The sequence below is a fragment of the Hakea prostrata genome, chromosome 6 (assembly GCF_041222555.1).
Source record: "Hakea prostrata isolate BN-2017 chromosome 6, UWA_Hpros_2, whole genome shotgun sequence".
NCBI lineage: Eukaryota > Viridiplantae > Streptophyta > Magnoliopsida > Proteales > Proteaceae > Hakea > Hakea prostrata.
In genome coordinates, this window is record NC_142605.1 from 35314759 (window position 1) to 35329421 (window position 14663).

At 40.7% G+C, this 14663-nt stretch overlaps 1 protein-coding gene across 1 annotated transcript; it reads left to right on the forward strand.

The window, feature by feature from the left end:
• The first annotated feature begins 8421 nt into the window (after positions 1–8421).
• Positions 8422–11532, forward strand: LOC149013641 (transcription factor TCP9-like). The gene has a single exon (XM_089159814.1). The coding sequence runs from the start codon at positions 8788–8790 to the stop codon at positions 10069–10071; it is 1284 nt and encodes a 427-aa protein (XP_089015940.1). The 5' UTR covers positions 8422–8787; the 3' UTR covers positions 10072–11532.
• Positions 11533–14663: the final 3131 nt, after the last annotated feature.

The window sequence follows — 14663 nt, forward strand, 5'->3', positions numbered from 1 at the left end:
GTTTCCTTTTGATTCACGTCAATCCAGTTGAGGCAGCAAGATTATGTGGGCCCAATTTAGTGTATGGGTGCTAAATTCATTCCAGCCTAGTTTGATACAGGTGAAAGGGCTTGATTCAATATGCTTATCAGCTTTGAAGTGGCACACTAGTTAAGTACCTAATCGAATTTTTATTTGTTGCGGCGACTGGAGCCTATAGTGTAGTGAGTTGTCGCAATTGCACCACATGTTCTAATTTGCATCTATCAGTTGCGTGGGTGAGGGAAAATAACTTTATTTTTTATATTTAAGGGTTTCAATTTGTAAAATTTGCAAAATGAACCCCATGGCTCCTACCCTCCTTTAAAGTTTAAGGGTGTCAATTGGGATTTTTATTTGCAGCAGCCACTGCTGGCTGCTGCTAACGATGGAGATCGCTCCACCTCACCAAAATAAGATCGAACGGTTCAAATCAAATGACATGGGTTTATATATAAATATTATTTTTTATTTTTATGTTTTAAGGTGTAAAGTTTTCTAATTTACAAAATCAGGTCCTTCTTTCCCTGTTCTCACGGCTTTCTCCGTGCGTGTGTAGTCAGGAAGAAGCATTATAAATCCAAACCTGCAAATCAAAATCTGAGATTAGAAAAATGGATTCAACAAAATTTGTTTCGCCTGCTTTAATGGCGGCAGCAATAAAATTGGTTTCGCCGGAATCCATCGGTGGTTGGGGCTTCACCACGATCAGATGTGTTATACATCAACAGATTTTTTCTCGTGTAATTCCAACCCTCTAATTTGCTCGGAGGCTGACTAAATGTTCTGCACCCATCTGTAATCCGATTCCTCCTATTATGACTTTCCGTCATCTCAGCTTCAGTCGAACACCCAAACCGTTCCTTCCTCTTCCTCTTTTGCTTCTCCACGATCTTCCCAAAACTATCATTATCTTCACTCATAAACCGACAGAAGAACTTGTCGAGCATCAACGGAATACTATGCCGAATCATTGAGAAACTCTTTATCTTTCGCAGCAAACCCTAAATCCCTCTCCGCCTGATTTAGGATTCCATTAAAATTCGAACTAGGTATTCCTAAACTATGATACAGGAATTCGAATCCTATTCAAGAATTTATCTCGATCGCCAGTGCTAATTGCTTCAAGCCAGTCCAAGCGATAACAAAGCTTTAGAATATCAAAGCATTTATATGTTCAGAGCTGCTATTTGTTCGGTTTTCTTACAATCAAAGGATGCCATAAAAGCAAATCAACCATCTAGACCCTAACCACCGTGGATTCTTGAGAAACCAATTTGTTACTGATGAATCCATTTTTCTCAGATTTTGATTTGCAGGTTTGGATTTGGAAAGCAGAATCTTCATGACTACACAGGTGAAGAAGCCGTGAGAACTCGGAACCAGGAGGATCTGGTTTTGTAAATTAAAAAACTTTAAACCTTAAAGCATAAAAATAAAAAATAATATTTATATATTAACCATGTCATTTGATTTTGAACCCTTCGATCTTATTTTGGTGAGGTGGTACAATCCCCACCGTTAGCAGCAGCCAACAGCGGCTGCTGCAAATAAAAATCCGTGTCAATTGTGTACTGATACTGTTTTACTTTACCAAACCGTGCCGTTTAAACCACAGCATACCCAAATTCGGTACTGTATGTATTGAAACCGTTTTTTAGAATTCGATATGGTACACTTGCAGTTTTAGGTAGCATACTATCAATACATATTGACCGTATCGAATTTGACACCCTTATATTTAGGTTGGGTTGAGCCCAATTTAAGGCCTAGTCCATGTTGACATAGTCCTGGGTTGGGCCTAAACCCTTATATTTAGGTTGGGTTGAGCCCAATTTAAGGCCTAGTCCATGTTGACATAGTCCTGGGTTGGGCCTAATTGTGAAGAGAAAAAGAAAAATATACTTCAAAATAAGAAAGCTTAGATTGAAAGTGTATTGTATGAAGAATATAAGTATATTGTTCTAGTTTTATATACTGTAAATTTGAACAATTAAAATATTTACTAAAAAACCATATTACACAACAAATACCATAAACACTCTTAGGTTGTAAGTGAAGAAGATTAGAAAAATGAGTTTTTTATTCTGAAATTATACAGTACCATTTACAAAACCGTTTTTAAAAATATCATTTTCATACTGTACAGTATAATTCGATACGGTATGGTAAAATACCGAATTGATACCCTTACTTTAAACCTCTCCATCACACAACTGCAACCTCCATTGAACCAAATACCCCTGGAACCGAACTCTTGAACACCAAAACTGCAATACAAATTAGCAAAAACAAAACCATCATTTCCATATCTTCTTCCTCGATCAAAGAAAAGTCCCAATTGTGAACCCTAATACTGGAAAGCTTGGGACTGGTCTAATCTATCAAACCAATAGGATCTGTGGTGTTGAGGGATTGTATCCTTTTTCGTTAGTGATTGACTCTTCGAAATTTTCAATGCCATCAATACAAGCCCATAGGGCGGCGAAATCAAGATTCTTAAGGCGACAAACAATGTAAATGAGCATTCTGCAAACGAAAGGAGAGAGAGCATCGCCATGAGTATGTGAAGATTGACTGCTAAAGAATAAGAAATTGGAGGAATAGAGTGTAGCCACTAATGCAACAGAAAATAAGGAGAAGATAGACTGTTGGTCAGTGGCTGTTATTCCCAGTTTTCACCGTTAACATGCATCTGTATTCTTTTTTTTTTTTTTTTTTGGTAATCAAGCTTTCATTAATAAACAGGGGCAGGGATGGAGATTGAGCATAGGTTCAGTAACCAATCAGAGGAACATGGGCAATAACTCGGGCCCTGAACCGAGTAGGCCTTCCGTGCTAGCTGATCTGCAACATTGTTGGATCTTCTAGGAACATAAATAGGCTTGAAGCTTAGGAATCTACTACCTATAAACTTAATGTCTTCAATTACAGGTAGTATGAAAGTAAGGGGAATAACTCACTAAGTAGTTGAGAGTCGGATTCTATCTCCACGTATTCGAATCCATTGGCCATAGCTTCTAACATCCCTGCTCGCATAGCTTCGGCCTCCCCTTCAATAATTGATGAGAATGGTTTGGGGATGGATACGGCAACTAGAGGATTTCCTTCCCAATCTCTAATAATGATCCCCATACCTCCTTTCTTTGTCTTCGGTTTCCAAGTTGCACATGCATCAGTATTCAGGAGTAGCTCTGACAGTGTTTTCCTAGCAGCAACTTTGAAGTTAAAGCATTGCATTCCTGCACCATGGACGACTGGATCACACTGATCCTTTTGCTTTTCAGTTGTGTAAATTATTGAATTCATAGGCCCAAAGGAGAGATGAATACATACATAACCTCTTCGTTTGAGGTTTTGGTGGTCTAACCCTCGGATTTACACTTACCTGTTTACGGATTTTTATCACCTCCAGTTCTGACACCCTCATGTTTCATCAAGTTGATAGTTAGATGATGAACACCTATCTTATTCTAATCCTATGATTGAAAATTTTACAATCCTTAACCATTTAATCCATAAAATATCTTCTCTCTTGACCGGGCTCTCTTTGCCTTTTTCCTCTTTTACTTCGGCAAGTGGCAACCCCTGCTGACATACTCAGAGAGATGCCCTTGAGAAACCTCAATAACATGCAAGGGATGAAGGGTTTGAAGGGTTTCATGGCTGCCAATGGAAAAACCTTGTTAATAAAGAAGAAAAGGAAACATTTTGCAGAGGTGTTGCGTTATTCAATTAGGTTTTGACGGTTGCATACAATCTGAGATCAATAAGCTAATGTTTCTTGAATCTTGAGTCAAATCTATTATTTAACAGAGAACAAAATATCCGAAGTCATCTTCACATCTTCAATTCAATTTCTCTTTCTTTCTAGACATAATGGAAGGAGCTCAGGACGACCGGATTAAGCTCAACATCAGTGGCAAATTGTTCGAGACAACGCTTTCAATGATCCGAGTAGGCAGGTTGACTCACTTCTCTTAGCCCTCACCACATGGGACAACGATGGTGGCGACGATGATCCAATCTTCATAGACCGAGATCCCGAGATCTTCTCCGTCCTCCTATCCCTTCTCCGCTCCAATCGCCTCCTTGCCTCCGACGCCTCTCTTGTTTCCACCATCTCCCCGTAGCCGACAGCATCCCTTCCTCCTTCACGACCTCTACTGGCAATGGCTTTGTCTGGATGGCTCACGGTGGTCAGATCTCTGCCTACGACTGGAACCTTGCTCACTCAGTTACCCTACAAACTCATCTCGACAACATCACTTCCTGTGTACATCGGCAGGGGTTGCCGATGTAGAAAACAGAAAAGGTAGAGAGAACCCGGAGAGGAGAAAAAATATTTTAAGGATTAAATGGTTAAGGGTCCTAAAATTTTCAACCATATGATTAGAATAAGACAAATGTTCATCATCTAACGGTCAACTGGATGAAACATGAGGGTGTCAGAACTAGAAGTGATAAAAATCCAATTTACCTACTTAGAAATCATTTTCTTTACCAAAAAAAAAAACTTAGAAATTATTTATTATTTCAGAAAAACACAAATAAAAGGAATTTGTTTGGGTGATGTGCATCAGCACTTGCAGCAAACAGTCAAGATTGAGATCCTAACCGTTTGCAGCACAGTGCTGTGCGCATTGAAGTCGAGCCCCCAATAAAAAGCCTATGAAAATATGAGAAAAGGGCATATAGGGACCACATGAACCACATAAGACCCTCATCCTCTACTTATTGATTTCATGTTGTCCAAAGTACTCACTTGAATTGAACCGTCTTGGTAAATTTGTCAACTTGATGATTGATCATCCACCTTGTTTTTTGAGCTTGAAAGCACTAAGTTGATACTGCCATAACCTTACCAAACATATAAGAATATAAGATGAAAAGCAAATTGTGTGAACCACATGACCCTTTTTTTCGGTAAATGGAAACCACATGACCATGGTAGTACTCTTTTTTGAACTCCCTTTTTTTTCCTTTTTTTCTGATAAATAAAACAACCATTTGAGAATGATCTCACCCTTGTAAAGGACCTTTATGATGTGGTCGGTGGAGCGGGTCCAGGCCTGGACCAGATTCATCAGACCCAACTTGAGGTTCGTAACTTGTGAAAGAGTCCATCCCATGGTATATGTTTAAATAATAATTTATAATAATTTAAATAATTTTAAAAAAAAATAAAAATAAAAAGGAAGAGAGAGAAATCGCGCATCAAGGCATCCACGCGAGTTTGTCGTCTCCAATGCGATCCAGGATTTTTTTTTCAAGAGGGGGAGGGGGACCATCTGAAGTAGTGGGCCCCATTTCATCGCATAATGCCTTTGTGGGGCCCGCTTGCCCACTTCACGAGAAGACAGCTAAAGGGTATGGGGCCCGCAACCTTTTTGGTAATCAAGGTTGACCGTTTAAGGTGTCAATCGGAACGTTCCCGGTATCTGGGATTCAATAGGAAGAACCGAAGAAGACGTTTCTGTAATCGACATGGGCTGCCCAATCCAGGCCCACCTAATTCAATCCAGATACAGGCGTACGGCCCAGCCCAAAGGCGTTCCTGCCTACGTCAGCCCTCCCAGCCTTCAACCACCGGACTCATATCTCTCTAATAAGGAAATGGAAGTAGATGTGTGACATGTGTCCCAACATTATATCAAGTGGTTAAAATTCATTTATATGTCATATTAATCAACTTTTTGATGTGATTTATAAATAGATTCCAAACGTTTGATGTGATATTGAGACACATGTCACACATCTAAAAGAAAATGGATGATCCATTTATGACAAGGAAATGGCTTGATAAATTTTCAAACCGTAACCCCAACTACAACCATCTTATCCTCGTAAATATTTGAAATTTTATTCAGTCTATTTCCAAGTTTATTTCCTTGTAGATGTGTGACGTGTGTCCCAATATCACATCAAATTGTCGAAATCCATTTATAAATCACATCAAAGAGTTATAATTAAATCTTAAAAAATAGATATGATTTGTAAGTTTATCTCATCATTTTGATGTGATGTTGGAACACATGTCACACATCTAGATCCATTTTTTTGACAAGAAAATGGACTCGGGATATTAGTCGTATAAAAATTTCATCCATTTTGATATTAATACACGAGTTTGACGCTCTCTTGACATTTTTTAACCACACACACTATGTGAGACCCATATCAAAATATTAAAAATAATTCAAAGGAGTGGGATCACATATCTTACATCGTGTGGTGAGAAAGCATCATAGGAGATGGGGGGGTGATCTAGACTCATAATATGCACATGTTTTCATTTGAGTCTGGATTACCTCATTGCCAAGGGAGAGGTATGTGCTTCTATGACGTTTTTCCACAATACAATATAGGGGCTTATCTCTAAAACCTGACATTAGAAATAAGATATCTAGTGGGTCCCATATAAGCCTCACCCCTATTCTGTGGTGGAGAAGCCTCTCCGCGGGAGATGACTTTTTCATTTGGGCAAGATGTCCGTGACTAGGGCCTTTCGGCTTCCAATGGTTGCACCAATTTTACTCTGCTAAGTTGAGGGTGCCCTAGATGATTCCCCTTCCCTTGTGAACTCCAAAGTGATGCTGATGCCAGACAGAAGGTATTAGAGTCTAACAGAAGGGAAAGCAATACCATTTGATGGTTGTTTAAACAGTTGCATGCACCTCCTAATCTATCTGGGTTTTCTTCCAGTTTCTATTCTAGAATCTGATCATTTCCTCCTTCCTTGATTGATAATCTCTGTGGAAATTCGCCCGTTTTTCTTTTAACCAAGACCAAGTAATAGTCTAAAGCAATGGCTTTCCTGTTGAATTCTGTCCTACCTTAACATGGCTTTGGAGATACAATTTCATTTAAAATGTGATTGGACTCTGGTACTGCAAGAACAATTCTTCTTGTTCTGAAGCGAATGATTCATATAAGTTTTTAGGGTTCATGAGGAACAAGACCAATTCCTGACCTGACTGCAGATCCCAGATGATCTGGAATGAACAAGGTGGACCCGATTCTGTTACCCACCCCTGGTTTCAATATCCTGAAACTTTTTGTTCTTTTCATGAGAATTGTAATGCAGAACATAATGCCACATGGTGTGTAAAAACTATTGAACCAAAGTGGTTCGTACGAGACATAAAACAATTTAGTTACTACTATTTCTATTTAATACACTAATTTGGAATAATTTCTTTCCAAAACTGAAAGGGCTTTTTTGGCTAACAGATCTGCAATAAGACACTCTTCGATTAAAACCCAGGTTGCATATATGATGAATTGAATACACCATTAGTGGACCTAGAAGGAGAGAACATTTTAAGTACAGTCAACCTACTTAGGTGACGTTTAATCATCTTTTGTTTTTGGAGGAATAATTTTTTTCCAAATAATAATTTGATCTATACCATTAAAGAGAGTATACCTCCATGGTGGCTCCTCTACCCTTTTTATATGGAAACAGGTGTCCTAGTTTGATACCAAGAATGAGGGACTCGATCGCTTTAGTGGAAGTACCAACATCATTGGCCTTGTTTCATGGTAGGGCCAATGGGATCGCTTGCATGGTTATCTCACAAAAGATAAAAGGATGATCATTTCAGAAGGTTTAAATTGCATTGTCAACGTGGTAAAATTTGTTTAACATCGATCAATAAACCTAAAAGAGAAATCTACATCCTTTGATGATCATCTCAGAACAATTTATGTTAGGAATTGAGGTGCTTGAATAGGCTTATGTACATTTCGAGAGTGAGAACTTTATATGTAAAGGATAAAGTCCACACACGCTAAGGAGATTTGAACTCTCGTTCACTTAATTGAATTGAGATCCTGTACTCCTTTAGGTAGAGAGATCTGTACATCTCTTGAGAGAAGGGCCCACTTCAAATTTTGACAAAATAAATTAGATTTGGGACCCACTAGGGCCTCTGCTAATGTGTGGTGAAAACTTACAAGACGTTAGTACTAAGTTAATCAACCCCATTTTGGGGTCTATATTTGTGTTTTCTTCCCACACTGCCGTGGTAGGAAACCCTTTTCTTTTTCCTTTTTTCTTTCTAAGATTAAAAAATAATAAAAATAGAAAATTTAGATTTCTTATTACCCAAATGTGTGCCATCTTTTGACCCAATGGAACAGAAATTTCCTAACTTGTGGGATCCACCTGTCCTAATCAAGTGGGGACATTATTAAAGCGACGGGGGGCATAACCGTAGATTTTCGTATTTGTCTGAACGGGAGTTCTAAGTTTCTAACATCGTAGCAGAAGATGGTATCTATACCCTGTAGGGGTAAAAAACGGATTTCACAGAGGTTCTCCCTTATTTTTTTATATTTTAGATTTCCGCTTTTTTTCCATTATTTATTGTTATTCTATGGATGAATTTCAATTTTTCTGTATGTCCGTGATGGTGAAGACAGGGAGATTAACAGGAAAAAAGAGGGCGGCTTTTGAAGACCCTGCTTGTAGATTGGTGCACGTAAACAATCTTCTTCCTCTGCCTTGTTTGACAGATGAGAGAAAGCCCTAGTGTTTTCATCTCTTTCTCTCCCATTTATCTCCTTCCAAGTTTCTCTCGCAACAAAAAGAATTAATAATAGAAATCATCTATTGTTCAGAACCTCGGTTTGGTGGGAATATATATATATATATATAGAGAGAGAGAGAGAGAGAGGGAGAGAGATTGTGTTTCTTGTTTCTGGGTCTCTTGTTGGTCTTCTTTCCTTTTTCTCGGTTTTGAGTATCGTGTGCGGTTGGGTTGGATGGCGTCGGCTCAGAGACAGGCGGTGGAAGACGACGATGAGAGAACGGCTGATCCAAGAATGAGCGGTGGAGCTGGCGAAGAAACAGTTGATGATATTAATGAAGAGGAAGAGGAAGAGGAAGATGAAGACAGCGGCGGAATTTCACCTTCTGATCCACCGGCGGAAGTTGAAACATCGGAACCATCATTTTCAGCCCCTGATGCGACTCCAACACAAGAACCACCTCCGGCAGTGGCTGCCCCGCCGCCGCGGCCGCTGGTGTCGTTGAAAGAAGAGCCGGCAGAAACAGAGCCTGAGTTGGAGGAAAGGCAACACCCACCCATTGGGGTTTTACCGGTGGCGATGCAGATGCCTATGCCTATGCCTATGCAGGTTAGGAGATCGGTGACGACTCCAGGAAGAAGGGCTTCAACGAAAGACCGCCACACGAAGGTTGAAGGTCGAGGGCGGCGGATTCGGATGCCGGCGACGTGTGCGGCCAGGATTTTTCAGCTGACCAGAGAACTCGGTCATAAGTCCGACGGCGAAACAATCCGGTGGCTGTTAGAACACGCAGAGCCCGCCATCATCGCTGCTACAGGAACTGGAACTGTTCCTGCCATAGCCATGTCTGTTGGGGGAACTCTCAAGATCCCAACATCGTCTTCTAATCCAGAAGGCGAAACGACGAAGAAGAAAAGAAAAAGGGCTGCAACCAGCGAGTACTACGATGTTAACGATGGGGTTTCCATGTCTTCTGGTCTCGCTCCCATTGGTGCGACCGCTGTTGCTGCTGCGGCACCACAAGGTCTTGTGCCCATGTGGGCAGTGAGCAGTGGAGGAAGAGTTATACCTTCCAACGCTGCTGTTGCTACAGGTGCTTTTTGGATGATACCTCCTTCTACTGCCATTGCTGGGTCTTCTAATCAGCCACAACTCTGGGCTTTTCCACCTGCAACACCACTCATCAATATTTCTGCCAGGCCAATTTCGTCTTTCGTTTCTGCTATGCAGCCCGGTATCAATTTAACTCATGCTACTCCTACTCCTCTAGTTGAGGTACAAAGTGTTCCGGTCTCGAACAACAACGCTTCAACTTCTGGGGTATCATCATCAACGCAAGCCAAGGCGGCCAAGACTTCAGCCATGGTTCCAAGTTCAAGTTCTAACACAACTACCCAGATGCTTAGGGACTTCTCTTTGGAAATCTACGATAAACAAGAGCTCCAATTCATGAACCGTCCTACCACTACTCAACAAACACCTTCTACCCCTCAACAAACACCATCTTCGAAGCAGTAACAGGTGACAAACGCTCATGAATTAGTAGAATTTACAACGTCAACCTGCGAAGGAAAGATGTCGTTGTCACTATTTTTGATTTATTAACATCATATTTTCCTTTTTAATTTTTTCGTCCCCAGTTTCGTTAGTTCTCCAGTTCAAAGTCTCTCTCTTTGGTCTTTCCGCCATTAACGACTTCATCCTCCTAGCTCTCTGCAACTTCCTTTTTTTTTTCTCCCTGGTCTTCTTTTCCAGTCTATGAGGGAGGGTAGGGGGAGAAGGAGAAGGAGAAGGAGAAGTCGGGAAGTGTGAGAGGGGTTGGGTTTGGCACGTGCTTTAGAGCATGCACGTGTGGGGTGGGGCCAGGATGCCAAGTTAGGCTCGGAGGGTGGGGGGGTGGTTGGGTCCTACCAATTCCGGTTGGCGTGGGTCAAAGAAAGGTTAAAAGGTAAGGTGCTCCGTGGACCGTGTTGCATCGTTTTATTGTGGGCCCAACATCTGTCTATCCACGTGATGGCGTGCGCGGGCCCCAAGGCCCAATGAGCTGGTGGCCCCGCAACTGACTCCGTTTCATCTCTCGAGGTGGGGACGCGTGGTGGTCCCCATGTCTTTTTGGGTGGTTCGATCGAGATGAGAAAGAAAGGCTCTGGGGTTGTGGGGTGGCAATGCCAACACGCGTTTGCTGCTTAGCTGTTTCACTGGGGACCGGTTCTCTCTGCAGTGGACACGTGGATTTGAAGACGTGGACTAACAGAATATCCGTTTATTGCTTCTCTGGAGATCAAAACAACCTGATGCCGATGATAATGGGTCCCACTATTTCTCAGCAGAAACTCTTACAGATACATCCTCTTCCCGCCATTTAGGAATTTTACTTCTTTTTAAGTTCGAATTTTGTCGTAGTCTAACAACTGTTTAATTTCCTGGGTTTTACAATGGATTGGTTCAATTAGAAATTCTTCTCTTTGTTCTACGGTTCTACCTGTAATCTTGTATCATCTTTTAATTAAATAATATATCAAGCTCAATTTTACATTTCATTTTCAAATTCTAGATAGATGCTTCAAACTCTATATTACCACCAACCGATCTGCTTTTTCAAGGGGCCCCACCACCTCTAGAAATTGAGACAATCAGGAAAGATGAAAAGGAAGATCGTGGCCGTGCATTCAGCATCTTTCAGATTCTATCAAGTGGATTGATGATGGACCATTCATTGCCCAATCTTAATCAATATAATATCTGATGAAATAGTAGATGTGATCGCGTGCGCTACGTCATAGTTGGGTCCCAGCCAAGCTATCTTCTACACGGGCTTCATTTGAGATAGTTCGAGAGGGTCGGACTCTAAGGCCACATGTGGACCAATGAATGAGTTGGAAGTTGGACTATAGAAAAAGAAAGGCGAGGAGGATCTGGGTAGTTGATCCACCACGGTTTTCCAAGTGGGCCCATCTTTTGATGGCCCCCTTACAGCCTGGGCCTCTGGTAAGTTTGGTGGGCCACATGTACGGAGGTAGGGTGGTCAGCGGTTTGTGGGATGTGATATGCTGAGAACATGTGATAAATATAAATAAGTAGATGAATACAAAATAAAATTAAAAAAATTAAAAAAAAAAACCTAAACACCGTTATTTTCACCTTTTAACTGTGAGCTTAGGGAGAGACACAAATAGAATGGAAAGAAGGCAATTCTTATCACAATACGGATGTGGTGAGTGGACCCCACATCCACTACCATGGCCACCACCACTTCTAGATCCACCTCCACCACCAGAAGAGGTGAGAGAGCCAGAGAGATACCAACTCATCCAAATGCTACATGGATGGCCCATTTGGTTGGTTTTGGACCATTAACCCGCCGCCTGGTCCCACGCATTTCTTTTCCCAACTCAGGATGATCCAGACCGTACAATTAATGATGAGGTGTGGTGGGCCACCTGATTCTTTTTTGGGGTTGGGACATATTGGTGTGAGACGTAAGCTATGCCATCTTGTGACGTCTAGGTGGGGCCCGTTTGGGCTAACTGGCCGATGAAATGCTGCTGGGGTCCACACGATGTCGGTAAGAAGTAACAAAACTTCTTTCCCCAACTCCCTACGACCATTCAACAACAAACACCCGCTAACGTGCTTATCCTTCCAGTCTTTTCTCGTGGATCAAACGTATGGGATGAACATTACCCAGAAAAGGACGAAGTGTTGGAAAACAACTCCGTCCCACGATTGGAATATTTATGCCAGTGGGTCCCACAAGTTGTCCTTAGCTGACGTCCATGCTTGTTATATGTATTTTTTATTATTCTTTTAAAAAACAGTCGATTTTTTTTTGAAGAAAAACTAAATATATTAATTTTTTTTTTTATTTTTTTTTTTTACAAAATGGGATCAAAAGACCCAAAAAAAACAAAACAAATCAAACTAGAACACAACTCTTGAGACAATCCTCTCTAAGGATGTCTGTCATTTTCTGCGAGGATCATTGAAAAAGATCAGATCATCTCTTCCAATTAGCTGCCTCTTAGACAACCAATCAGCAGCCTTGTTATTTTGACGCTTCACATGACTAAATTTAACATGGCCTTGAGAAGCATATAGACTTTGAATTTCAACAACTAATCTTCCCATCGATCCTTGCTCGTTAACTTCTGGTTCCAGCAACCTTAAGGCCTTCAGCGAGTCTGATTCTATTTGAGTGGCCATGCTCCCATATCCAATACCTTTAAATAATAAAATTAAATTTATTAAATGATAATATTCCAGTAAGATGATATTTATAAATGATTTTTTTTAAGGTAGTGGATGTAGTTGATTGTAAATTCACGAGGTTTATATGTAATTTGTTATTTCTTTATATATATATTGGGATAATTACATATATACCATCAGAAAACATGACACCCACAACCACTTTGCTACTAAAAACATAAGGGATTATAAAATGACTACAACATGCCAAGCTTGTAAATACACAGTTCAACAGATATGGATCAACTCCAACTCTTTAGTTCGCATGCTACCACATCCCTTACAAGAACCTTGGCCCTACTGGATAACTTTGTGATGGATGGTCCAATGCTCTCACAATGGGTTTTTATGTGCTCTATTGACGCTTCACCACATAACAGGGCTAGAGTCCAAATGGAAAAAACTGAAGCTCTAATTATTGGTTTATTTTATAATATAGGAGTAGATCTCACACTTATTGTATGGTAAAAAAACGTTAGAGAAGTACACAAAGTGATTTGGACTCTCCCAATAAATATTCAATAAGTTGTCTGATTCAATCACCTAGAGTAACACTAGAAGAGATCTTCTAAAGAGAGGATCAAAACCACATCTTTCCTGAATGAATAATAGCCTAGTGGAAGGCTAGTTCGTTATAAGTCGGACCGGGTTACAGTGAGTCAACCTGTTTGAACGGGTTGTGTTGGTCAGTTCAATGGTGGGAAGAATTCGTCCAGGTCCATTTTCATTGGTCACCTGACTCGACCCTCCACTGTTCACATAAAGGAAGAAAGTTCTAGCCATAAAGGAAAACTTTTCATACTAAATAATCTATTTAATATTACACAACGATAGCAGGCCAAAAAAGATGGAATAGACTTGTTCGATCCAAAGTAAGACTTTTAACACTAAATGATCTATTTAATATTACACAACGATGGCAGGCGAAAAAAGATGGAATAGACTTGTTCGATCCACCAAAAAAACCAAAGTCAAAAATTCTTTTTGTTGGATCTTTATTGTGATTCATGACACAGAACCAAGCGTCTTATCCTTCAACAATTTAATCCCTAACTTCTCCCTTCGCTCTATATTTTCTTTTCATGTATGTTTAATAAGAAGCTTTTCAAGGTCCACCAGCCCATGGAGCTACGGGCCGAAAGGCTCTCCACAGCATGGAGCAAAAGGCTTGGTTAGTTTTAAGAATTTAACCTTTGGGTATTCCTTAAAACTAGAGATGAGTGTCCATGAGTGATTATGGTGGACCTCCTCCTTTTTTTTTTTTTTTTTTTTTTTTTTTTTTTTGGGGGGGCCAAGATAGAGGACCAAAGAAGGAAAAAGGGAAAAAACAAAGATATCCAACACGGAGGGCTCCCTCCGCTGGCGGACCTCGCTGTTTTGTATTACGAGTCTAGAATTTAGATCCTCTCCATCCAGTTGAGTTGTCCCCCCACTTTCACCCTCATAGTGGGTCCAACACAACTACACAAGCCTGCCCATGATACACAGGTAGGCTTATTTGTAAGGGTGGGGGATGGGAGGACAGGCAGTTGGGTAGAGAGGATTTGCACTTCCCACATCACTCTCGTCTAGTTCATCCAATCGTCCGATGGGCGCTGCGTAGATGCGTAAAATTTTAACCATTAGATAGAAAAACTGAAATGAAATTTGCCAATTTAAATATAGCTGAAGCAGAATCAATCCATGTAATTTCTTTCGGATCTGGATCTAGAGAGATGGTCTCATGCCTCACTGAGCAACCATGGAGAATGTTGTGTTATGGATTTCCATGACTCGTCACTGTGTCCAAAACGATAACGTACGTCGACATTGCTGGATTTTGCTTCAGATCATGCGCAGGACTGTCATGCCAAACACAACTT